Source organism: Sinohyriopsis cumingii, chromosome 5 (genome assembly GCF_028554795.1).
Source record: "Sinohyriopsis cumingii isolate HCF-2022 chromosome 5, ASM2855479v2, whole genome shotgun sequence".
NCBI classification, from domain to species: Eukaryota; Metazoa; Mollusca; class Bivalvia; order Unionida; family Unionidae; genus Sinohyriopsis; species Sinohyriopsis cumingii.
Genome location: NC_142965.1, coordinates 90,464,114 through 90,476,411, shown reverse-complemented (window position 1 = coordinate 90,476,411; position 12,298 = coordinate 90,464,114). Strand labels below are relative to the sequence as shown.

Below are 12,298 nucleotides of genomic sequence, written 5' to 3'. Positions count from 1 at the left end.
TTAGATTTGAAATTCATATACTGAAAATTGCCTGTATTATTTAGCGAGGATCCAGCACGTGACTTCATGATCCAAGGGAGACAAATTCTATAAACATAACGATTATGCAATGTCATCATGTAGTAGCTCCCCTTTCAGTATCATTCATTCCAGTCACCCAGATCACAATTTTATTCTTTTCAGTGGAGTCAGTAAAATGGTTTAATTTACACTAGCATGCAGTACATCCTTACTTCATGGTCTGACCTGCTTGTCCTAAATGTTTTGAGAGAGTGAGAGAGACAGTTAAAAAAATACAGACATCCATCTGTAACAGTATTTATTTGTACACAAAAGTATAAACTGTACTATAAAATTACAGATAAAAATGACAGAAATAAATGTTGACAGTCACTAATTGCAAAGCTAAGGGAAAAAAAGAATGATTTGTTGCTTGAACCTGATGCATTTTCGGGTCCTTTGGTGGAAAGAAATGAAAAATTTGTTCATGCTCAAATATATATGTAGTTTTTAATGATTCATTAATTATTATCTAACTTATTTATAGGAAGAGTATACAAAATGTGTCTAAAACCAAATCTTTAATATGAAATACCAAAAGTATTGTTATTCCTACAAAAGTAGTAAAATTACTGGAAGCTTATTAGTCATTACTGATACTTATATTTCACCGTATCCAAAATTAAAGAGAACAGTACAAGGACAATTTCTCCTTGTCTTTAATTTCTATGTAACTCTGATATTATTGTCATGTGTCTTTGTAGTAATCACACAATATGAATTCATTTTCTTCCCCAAAAACTCTTTGACACTAATATATTAAATCTTGATATCAAAATTTGATGGAATAAACCCAAAGTTCAATCCAAAAATTAACATTGTATCTCTCATAATGAATGTAGTTTCTATAATCTAAGTATTCATCTCTCTCTCCTTTTGAGAACATTTTAACGTAAAATGGAAATTGTTTTAAAAATTATAATTGAATCAAATCATACTTTAATGGCTTAAATTCTTGTGTACATCCTTTCATGAAACATTTCTGAACCCATGCATTATTCAAAGATTTTGGTTTCAAGAAATTTTGATTGGCATCAAGGCTGGCCTACAGGTCAAACTTCTACCCCCAAAATTAAAGTTTTCCGTGTAAATGCATTTAGTTAAAATCAATAAAACAATCTGACAAGTGACCACCAAAAAAGCATTAAAAACTTGTAGTTAGTAGTTAGGCAGATGTAGAAGGTATGTAAACAGTAAATGCATCTTCCAAATATCACTTACATTGGAAATTTTAAGAAATTAAGGCCAAATAGTTTCAAGCACACAGTGCAAGTAACTGGCAATATTGTTATATCACAGTCAAATTCTATGTTTTGATAAAAAAGTAGTGGAAAACAAGAATAATAATTATTCTGTCTACTTTTTCTTTTTCTTTCCTTTCTTTTTTCCTCCCTTCTTTCCTTTCTTTCCCTTGCCCCCCTTTCCACCATCTGCTCCCTCCTCATCACCTTGAGCTGCTTTTGCTCGTTTTTTGCCCAGCGGAGTTTTGGCATACCAGCCCTGAAAGATTTGATGGAAGATTTTAAAAACAGCAAATAAATACAATTAAATAAATATCACTAAATAAACATGATCAAATAAATACAGTTGAATAAATACAACTCAATAAATGTGATTAAAGAAATACAGTTGAATATATACAACTGAATAAATATGATTAAATATGACAATCCATAAAAATATCATATATACCCTCTTTAATCTTAAGCATGTTATCTTTTCATGTAGATTTAAAAAGATGGATTTTTTTAATTAGTAAGAAGAGAAACAGAAAGAGAAGCCATAAAATGGTGTTAAACATTAACCAGTAATGATTTATTAAAATTTATAATGCAGAATTTGACGTAGAAAAGCTACTTATTTTTAATGCCACTTTTATCCTTACTGAATGCTAACACTGATAATGAATCTGGATAGTGATTTTGAGAATATCCAGCCAGGCAAGCAAGAGCAACAAAAAAAAAGTATAGAATGACCTTGAATTTTTTAAAATCTTTACTTTGTTCAAAAACTGGATTGTTGAGTATTATCTATAGAATTACATTTCAGTACATCTTCTACTTAAATGTTCAAAACAGACCCAAACTTATGACCTTTACATGTTTTCATGTGTGCTGAAGTTTGTAATTTCTGTAATGTAGATTTTTGAACTTACCTTAAATGATTCTTCTTCCTCCTTATAAATAGGGTCAATTCTGGACAGTGGTGCAATAAATTCCACAGCCTGTAGTGGTCGTTTAGACAATTGCTGTATGCGACGGTCTGTAAGTACTTGTTGAACTGCTGTAACCATGTGACCAGGAGTATATCCATCCGTGACTTTGGATAGGGAGCTAACATCAAGGGCATTGGAAATCACACCATTATGTTTCAGAATTATTCGCCTCCATAACACTGCAAAACCAAAAATTATTACCGTGTAAAGAGCACAATTCCTTTTGTGTGTAAGATGAGTTTTTGTGGATTTGAATTTTAAGCTGTATTCAAATGTCTTACATTTATCCATGGCTTTATACATGAAAAATTATATAAAAAGGGTGGAATATCTATTACACAAAAGCAAATCAGTCACATTCACTCATTTTGGAATGAAGTATGCACTTGTTCACGGGAATAAAGGATGCATGAATCTGGGGTGGATTTTGGGGAAACAAATTGAAAATTTTGTGATGTATGTGCCTTCTACAAGTAATCCCGGATTAATTTTATCAGGACTTCTAGAGTTGATATTATTGTTTTACATCATGTGAGCTCAAGAGTCCATCAGGTAAGACAGTGGAACTGTCAACAAAAGACTGCTTAGAAAAATATTTATACTAGAATGAAAGAATTTATTGTCTTTTTTGGACTAGTTATTGTAAAGATTTATTCTGCTTGAAAAAACTGTCTTGCTATTTATGACCAGTTTTTGAGCAAAATAAACAAACTTTAATGCTATTTGCTAATTTATTAAAATAAATAAGTTAGTTTGGCACTTTGCAACTTACAACTTTGTTTCTTAAATCTGTAAATTAATGCCAATGAAAGTTGTCATTTTTTTATTGTGCAAAATTTGCATTTGTTTTTATACCAAATTAATTTTCTAATACAATTATGGATCCAGGGAGGGTCTATTGTGATCAGGTACCATTTTATCTGGGATACTAGAATGGGCTACTTCTAAAATTTTACTAAACATTTTATGGGCCAGTTCATCAATGGAAAGATTAGTAAAGTTCAGATCAGCTCTGTGTAATAAAGCTCTGTATCATTATTGGCTGTTATGTAGTCTCCCCTTTTTCATTTCAAACTGTGTTGTTCAACACTCATTAAATTTATCATATAAAATGAGATGATGGCCATGACAAAAAGGATCAAAGATCCCCTTTTCAAACTCAGTTCATGCTACTACCATTAAGTACTAAATACAACAATGTAGATCTGTGCTCTTTCATCCTAAAGGGTTGAGTAATAACTTGATCTAAACTGATCGTGTTTATATCTTCTAAATTTATGTCCATATTTGTAACTACATGTATAGCATATACAACTCTCCTGTTGTAATGCAATAGTCAGGGTCCATAACTGTTGACTGCATTATAGTGAAAATTATAAAAAAAATTATGAGTACCTGTGTGTTGGGGGTGGGGACGGGGGTAAATAGAATGCCAGCTAAATATGCCAGTCAAATGTATAGTAGTTCATACAAATTAGGTATTTTTTTATTCAGTACATGATATTTATACATTTAAAGTATCTGAAAAGAATATTTTAAAAAGCAAATAAAATATTATGCTTTTGGTTGACTTCATTAAAGCCATACTGTTGTAGATGATCGTGAGTGACATAAAAAAAATTAGGTAAACATCTCATTTTAAAAAATATACTTGCCAGCTATATTTTCTATCTACAGCCACATCAAGTTTAAAGTGAATTATAATGATAAAAAAATATCATCGCTTGCCAAACAACGGGATTAAATATAGGTTGCATTTGAGGCCAATACATCCTGATGTTAAAAAAACTTCATTCTTTAATCACTAAGTGAACATTATCAGTAACACGTGCACTGAATAATATCAAGTCATTTTTATCAATAATAATATCTCATTTTCACTTCAGAATATCAGGTCCATGTGATGATTAGTGATTGAGTGATGCTACATCATGTGCAGCATGTTTTTAGTAATTCCAAAGCATGCAATAACATAAAAAATAAATAAAAATAATATTACATACATGTATGTAATCCATTTAAAGTCCAGTGATGTCCAAAACAACTATATATGTTCATGATAAGCACTAATCCAAATAGAATAAACACTGTTCACTAACATGATGTGTATTTCCTACTGGAAGTATTCTGTGATTTTAGTTTGCAAGAGACTTTATCATTCTGGGTTTTTAAAAAAAAGCAAAGTTATAATATTTCTCGGTTGAATAACTGACCCTCACTGTAAGGCATCTTAGTATAAGACAGTCCCATTTATGAAGTGGGCATGATCATGGATATGATTTCATTTTTTAATTTTAATATTATGTATAATTTATCTCAAGATGAGCTGACCTCACCTATAAGGTAGTCCACTTTTATTGGATCCTATGAATAGAGTTATAGTGTGGGAGTAATACATTTTATTCTTTTTCTGAAACTAAAAATGTATAATGTATAATATTTATCCCTGACATCATAAAAAAATGATGACCACAGAACCTAGTCTGTCTGTTTGTCTGCCTGGGCATTATGCAACAAACGTATTTAGATATATGCTGCTTGCCAGTGTGCTTGGAATAAACATGAGCATATACAAAGATTAAGCTGTGATGTGTATGATGTCCAGATTTGGTAACCAAATAAAATAACTGAATCTTTATACGTACAATGTCTAGAGGCATAGTCTGGGCGTGGAATAAGGATGATTCTGTTATAGCACCCAACCAGTGGCTTCATATCTCCATCAAATGGGCATCTTGTTGTACCAACCAACAATAGGCGATCCTCTGACTTGATTGTTTTCAGAGCCTTGGGTAATTCTTTCTTTAGTCGCTTAGGGTCAGTCTGAAATTGTGATATTAATCATATTAATAAAAGCTATTTTTAACACAGCCGAGAAAGAAACTGAAAAAGAATATATTGAACAAAAAGCTTCATACTTTTGTTATAGAAATTGTTAATGTTTTTTTTAAAAGATTTTTTTATACAGTGCTTTCCTCCTGTCATTTTTATAAAGGTTACAAGTATCATATATATATATATATATATATATATATATATATATATATATATATATATATATATATATATATATATATAGTATGTATGCTGTATCAATGATAACACGAAATGTATACATTTTTTATTAAAGGAAACTCGGCAAGCTTCATTTCCCTTTAATGAAAAATTTATACAAAGAATGGTATATCATTCATACAGCATAAATACTATATAAATATTTTATATATATCACATATAAATACACATATTTGTACTTTGTATGGTGTTACCATATGCTCCGGGCAACTGTGTATTGACCGAGTGAATGAACTCCTCACATCCTGCAAGTGTGTCCACTACAAAATGTAGTTCTATGATTTTTCTTCTTGTTCACAACCACATATGCAAGTTGATTGCTTTGCTTTCTTTTTGAGTTTCTATTTTTATTTGCATTTATTAAATCAATACAAGACACACTCATGATTTGAACATGAAATATGTTTTTGTATGAAAAAGTAGTGCACTACAAACATGGTTAACTTCTTGAACACTGAACCTGAACTGTCAGGCATTTACGTACTGGCATATGGAAATTAGCGTGAAATAGAAACTAAGCATCATGATGAACCAACAAGAGGTAATTAAAGTATTTTAATATATTGACAGTTCATCTAAGTCATTATTCTGCTTTAATGAACATTTCTAAAGCTATAAAATCTTCTCTCTCTCCCTCTCTTCTCCTTTGGATGGTTTGACTAAACTTTACCATCTTTCATAGGTCCAGAGACATTGTCATATGACACAAGAAAACATCCAAAACGCTTACATTTTCATGGATTTTCACCCGTATCTAGCTACGATAATCCAGAGAGAGAAAGAGAGAGAGAGAGAGAGGGAGGGGAAAACCGTTTGGAGATTTTTATATTTAATAATTAATAATCAAGTTTTAGAACATTATAATATGTTTAAGAAACAACAACAAAGTATGAAATACACTACAGTATGTGTGCCTCGTAACCAACAAATTTAACATACAGACCTAGTGTCAACTGGCTATTGCAACTATGTATCACTGATATTATGGACACTAAATAGATCCCAAGGAAAGTGTAAACATACCATTACGATAAACCAGATTACTGTCGGTTACTTGGTGCAAGTTCAGTTTTAATGTTTTCTTCCAGCGCAATGTTTTTCTCTCTCACTCCAGATTTTTGCTTGTTTTGTCCCTTATGCATGAGAGGGGAGAGGGGAATAGAAAAAAGAAATGATTCCGATGAAATTGTGTACCATGTTAAATTCATTTAGAAAACATAGACTATTAATACTTTTTATCATTACTTTCATGTCATTTATGATTAATCAATGAGTAGAAATTCATTATTGATCTATAGGCATGCGGTTGAAAGAATGTTTATATATTCGTATTATTGCAGTTCTTCTCCCCCAGTGATACAGGCCACCATATACAGCCTACTGTGTGCTGGAGAATGGCATTATACCCACAACAACAACTCTGCAAATGTTAAGAATCTGTATATGATTTGCTCCCCAGAGTTATACAATTCTGAAATTCTCAACATTATTACAAGTCCACAATTATCTGGTAGGTGACATTTTACATCCAGTAACATGAAGTGATTCTTCATTCAAATTTGGTAAAAGCTTCATGCAGTCATCAAGTTTGGGATTAATGTTTTGCACTTCTAACCAAAAGTGATGTAAAATAATGTTGTACAAAGTATTACTGAAGGTCTTTTCTCTGAAAATGTAAACATGCTCTTGGAGATTTACCAAGCAAAGTGACTTTAGTTTTCTGTCAAAACCTTGGTCTATATACCAGTAGAGACAAAGTCATCTACTGCAGTGAAGGAGGACATATTCAAAAGTAACACAAGAAACAATATTGTTATGTATATTTAGTTATAGTGTGTGGTTGACCTTTGTCCATGATTGAGGGTAGAAATTTGGCATAGCTGACTAATGTCATTTTTTTAAAGTTATTTACTGATATTTGAGGTCAAGGTCTAACCTTATTTACAACTTAAAATGTTCTGGAAGAGAACTTGTGATCCACATTCTGGTCATTTTATTCTGTCTTAGGTTTTATATACGGCTAGGGAAAACAAAATTATTCATTCCTACTTTTAATTTCAGTACATAGAATTATTTTAGTTGTGTTCAGATATAGTTTGATATTATTCATTGGAATTATGAAGTGTTCATTGATGTTTTGGACTAAAAACACTGTGGTGGAATTACTGAGGACTCCTTCGAATCAAATATACACAACATTAAATAAATCAATGTCTTCTTTTTGTTTTTGACACTATCTTCGAATATTTTACATTGATGTTTGCAAACATCTGGCCATTATCCAACATTTTATGGAAAATTGTCCCACAAAAGCCAGAATCCCAGATACCAACGTTTACCAGCTCATGCAGATGAGACATAAAAGTTCATACTTACGGGATCAGACTTTGGAACTTTCTTTTTGAACATTTTCTCACAATCTCCAATAAAAAACAAAGATGGCTGCAATGCTCTTCCAACCTGTTTTAGAAAATTACATTATGCATTTATTCTTAGTTTTAAGATCAATCAGAATAATAAATACATCTAAATGCTGAATACATTCCTGACCAAACAATACAGTGAAATTATTCTCCAATTAGTAAAAGATTCTGCGCTAAGTATTCATCCAAAAATCACAAAAAAATCCCCAATAATACTAGATAATCTTTATAAAAATTTTGTTATAGTTTCATAAGTTAGAACCAATACTTCAGCTGCCGCAAGGACCATAAAGAAAGAGAAAAAAAAAAAACCAACATGATGCCTAGACATCATCATCATTGATTATTTCTTATCTTGCAAACAGACGAGTTCTCTGTAAACTGTGCAATCTCAAAACTATCCTCATTTTTCCATTTCAGTTAGTTAATGTTTACTTGATATGCATATTAGTGGCTTAGTACCTTGAAAATTAGATGCATCAACATCTTAAGTCCTTCCTTTCCTGGATATTTTCCAGCAATGTTGGCTGCGGTCAGGTCAAAGAGATTAGCACCTGTCTCATTACACATGGCATGCACCAGCATCTTTTTGCCTGTACCCCTGGGACCAGCAAGAAGAATGGACTTCGTCAGTGGGGCCTTCTCATGTACTGCTGCTGAACCTGCAAATGGCAAAATTTATATAAAAACCTTTATTGATAATCACATATTTTTGGAGCAATTTCTTCTGATTGGACTCATATATGAGCCTGACTTTCTGCACATACAACATTTAAACCCAACCACATTTTGATGATAGACAAATTTTATTATATGGTAAAAAACCATTATACTCTGTAAGAATAATATTTTACAGAAAGGGAGATTGAAACTTAAAGTAGGGCCAAATGTTTCAACTCATGTGATAAAGAATTTTGTTGTTGTTGTTGTGGGGTTTAACGCCATTTTTCAGCACGATAGGCTATACATGGCGGCCAGTATTAATGGTGGAGGAAGAACCCAGAAAACCCCGGAAAGAACCACCAACCCACGAGAAGCTACTGGCGAGCTTTCTCACATGCCCACATTGGCATATGATAAAGAAAACGGTGTTCAAAGCATGTAATGTTTATAAAGTCTCTCTTCACCCGCTTTCTTTCTCCTCTGCTCTCTCATTTTCTTTCTTCCTGTCTTGCTTTAGATTCATAAAGAAATTGATACACTATGACAACAAAAAGTCACAAGATACATTTTATAATCTATTTATGAATTTCACTTATTTAGCCACATAAATGTTCATGATTTGATTTGTGATGTACACATACATGACAATCTTATTTAAACATTTGTTTTGAATAAATATAATCTGGTGAAAATCAAACATCATACATAATTTACCTAATGGCAATATGCCAAATTCTGTCACCAATCTACGGACATCACTCAGTGATGGCATGGGTTCAATGTTGGCCTGACGGAGTGTAGTGCCAAGGTAACTGTATTCTCCTTCGAAGTCTGAGAGTCTGTATGGCTGGCAGCGGACAATTATACCCTGCATCACCAACTCTTCATACAGGGACTCCATGGTCCTAAGAATAAAAAAGTCCCATTTTATTACTGTATAGCATGAACGGTGTGGTCACATTTATCAAACATTTAATAATGTGACCTCTGCTTGCATCATTGGGACAAAATATTGATGATTATATTAAGTTTAATTCATTTAAAGACTGCTCTGGTGGCCTAAGTGGTTAGAGCATATGATTCGGATGTGGGAGGTCGTGGGTTTGAACCCCGGCTGAGTCATACCAAAGACTTATAAAAAATGGTACTAGCAGCTGCCTCACTTGGCACTCAGCATTAGGAGGTTAGTGATAGGATTGCTCGGCCTGGTGTCAAGATAATGTGACTGGGAGGGACATGATGCTACATGTCTGTGGCATGAGGCCTCAATGTCAGACATCACTACAAACTGCCATCATGCAGACATCATAGCAATATGACTGAAAAATTGTTAAAGCTACATTAAAAATCCAAATCATACACACACACACACACACAATGCACTTAAAATAGTTAATCCAACATTTTTTAATGGAGGCATGGTTTGCAATGAATTTGTGAAACTAGATTGTAATTTGGTATCTTTAAAGTGTGCGCTGATTCAGTGTTGAATTTTGAATGTTGTTTTCAAGGTGCCATATATACTTGCTTATAGGTCAAGCCCTGTGGCAAATAAGATAGACTCAGATCTGCCATTGGAAAATGTGCAAGTAATCACAGTCTATGTTGTTTGTTCTAATGATTACTCCTAACAAACTGAACAGACTCAAATCTGCTGGTGCATGATGTGACTGCAGATCTGGATCTGTGCAGTTTGTGGTTGGATTCTACTTATTAGCAAGTACATAAGGTAAAGAGTGTCATGGAAGTTTGAGTCAGCCACAACTTATTTTGATCATAATACCTGTCAGGAGTCAAATCCTTTTCCTTCTTCTTTTTCTTTCCTTTCTTTCCACTCTTCTTCTTTTTCTTCTTTTTCTTTCCTGACTTTTTGCCTTTCTTCTTTCCCTTATCCCGGTCAACAGCCTGTACGAGAACAATAGAGCAAAGAAATGTTATTTTTTTCACATAAAGCTAAATTTGAATATCCTATCTATTTTATGTAAAGTCCTGGAGGACAGTTCAAGAAATGCTGGACAAAGGGGCTTTGTCCTGCTAGTTTCAATTACTTTCAGTTTAGTTTGTATTGTAGCAAAACTTTATATACTTATTATGAAATTATCAAAGAAGAATTAACGTTGACAACTCAAGTCTTTTACTCATGACAAAAAACATGAAAATTCAGAAACTGTACTTACATGAAGCAAAAAGCAAACCAATGTGTCACTCAACAAAATCGTTTGATTCAACAATATGTGCATGTAAAAATTCTTGGTTTTTAAGGCTGTGCATGTGTGTGTGTGTGTGTGTGTGTGTGTGTCACAGAGAGAGAGAGAGAGAGAGAGATCGAGAGAGAGATCCTCACAGCCTTCAGGTTCTTTAGCTCTGCTCTCATCAGTTCATCCACCTGGAGCCTAATCTCTGCCTCTACTTCCTTTCTCTTCTCCTCCTTGATCAACTCAGCATCATGTTTCTGGGAGAAGTTTTCACTTTCATCCCTGGTCTGCCAAACACCTATAAAGACATTTTATTAGAAAGTTCAAAATGATATAAATCTAACAAATAATTGTTTTACTGTGTGTGTGTGAGTGTGTGTGTGTGTGTGTGTTGAATTATCATGCATCAGCTTATAATCAAAACTTCTACTGAATGCTGTGCAAATGATTACCAAATGATGTGCAAAGGATTACCAAATCATGTACACATGTACAAAGGATTACCAAGTGATGTATAAAGGATTACTGAATGATGTGCAAAGGATTACTACTGATGTACTAAGGCTTACTGAATGATGTATCAACGATTAATAAATGATGTGCAAAGGATTACCAAATGATGTGCTAAGGATTACCAATGATGTGCAAAGGATTACTAAATGATGTGCAAATGATTACTAAATGATGTACAAATGATTACTAAATGATGTACAAATGATTACTAAACAACGTGCAAAGGATTATCAAATGGTGTGCAAAGTATTACTAAATGATGTGCACAGGAACAAAGGATTAACAAAATGAAGGAAACAATGGAAAAGAATAATTAAGTTAATATGTTTTTAAGTTCATTATTATCATTTTATAAATCCATAGTTTTTGTTTTTCCCAGATCAAATTTTTCTTAAGCACACAATGAATGAGTCTGTACCTTTAAATGTGTCTGTTGCCTCGTTAACAGCAGGGACAAAAGTGGATGGAGCCAATTTCCAGCCTTCTTCTTCTTCCTACAAATACACCAAAAACAGCTGCTATAAATACACCAAAAAACAGTTGCTATCAGTTCACCAAACTACTGTATCAACAGTCACATGAAAGTTTTGCAACTGGCAACTAAAAGAACATACTATGGTAAAACCTGATTAGGTAAATAAAAAGGACTAAAAGTAAATACCAGAGTATGTCATATAAAGATAATTTTTTTAAACCTGCAACATTATGCTTTCTTTTTATGTTCTATGATTTTAAGATTTTTTATTCTTTTTTAAGCTTTACTTTTTACCTTTCAAATAATCATTTTTTAAAAATTATAATATCATAAACCGATTTTTGTGGATGCTGAGATTATCTTTATACAACTTTTAAATGTCCAAAACAAAAGCATGATTCATGTTAAATTTTAAAAAAATTCTTCATATTTGGCAAAAATAAAATTTGATACATTCCTTCATTAAATGTGTATGCCTGATCAGACATGGGAAATAACTCTTTGATAAAGCCTAAATTATTTGAACAACAAAATCTGTAAATAACTGTAATTTCTACAGATAGAAAATATATAAAACAATCGAATGTTTAAATATACACGTTTATATATCATAAATAAAGCTGTTTAACATGGCCCTGGGATGGTGATAGCTGTTACAATTAAACCATTAAACCATTTT

The 12,298-nt window shown here is 32.5% G+C and overlaps 1 protein-coding gene across 1 annotated transcript in view; it reads right to left on the bottom strand.

Moving 5' to 3' along the window:
• Positions 1–302: 302 nt before the first annotated feature.
• Positions 303–12,298, bottom strand: part of LOC149799738 (dynein regulatory complex subunit 11-like) — a 31,184-nt gene continuing 19,188 nt past the window's right edge. The window contains exons 10-18 of the mRNA XM_089959110.1: positions 11,563–11,638; positions 10,781–10,929; positions 10,220–10,341; positions 9,151–9,341; positions 8,236–8,435; positions 7,727–7,810; positions 4,921–5,098; positions 2,216–2,454; positions 303–1,560 (exon numbers count right to left, since the gene is read on the bottom strand). Of these exons, the coding sequence (XP_089815236.1) occupies positions 1,417–1,560; positions 2,216–2,454; positions 4,921–5,098; positions 7,727–7,810; positions 8,236–8,435; positions 9,151–9,341; positions 10,220–10,341; positions 10,781–10,929; positions 11,563–11,638 (1,383 nt within the window). The 3' untranslated portion in view covers positions 303–1,416. The remainder of the gene's footprint in view (positions 1,561–2,215; positions 2,455–4,920; positions 5,099–7,726; positions 7,811–8,235; positions 8,436–9,150; positions 9,342–10,219; positions 10,342–10,780; positions 10,930–11,562; positions 11,639–12,298) is intronic.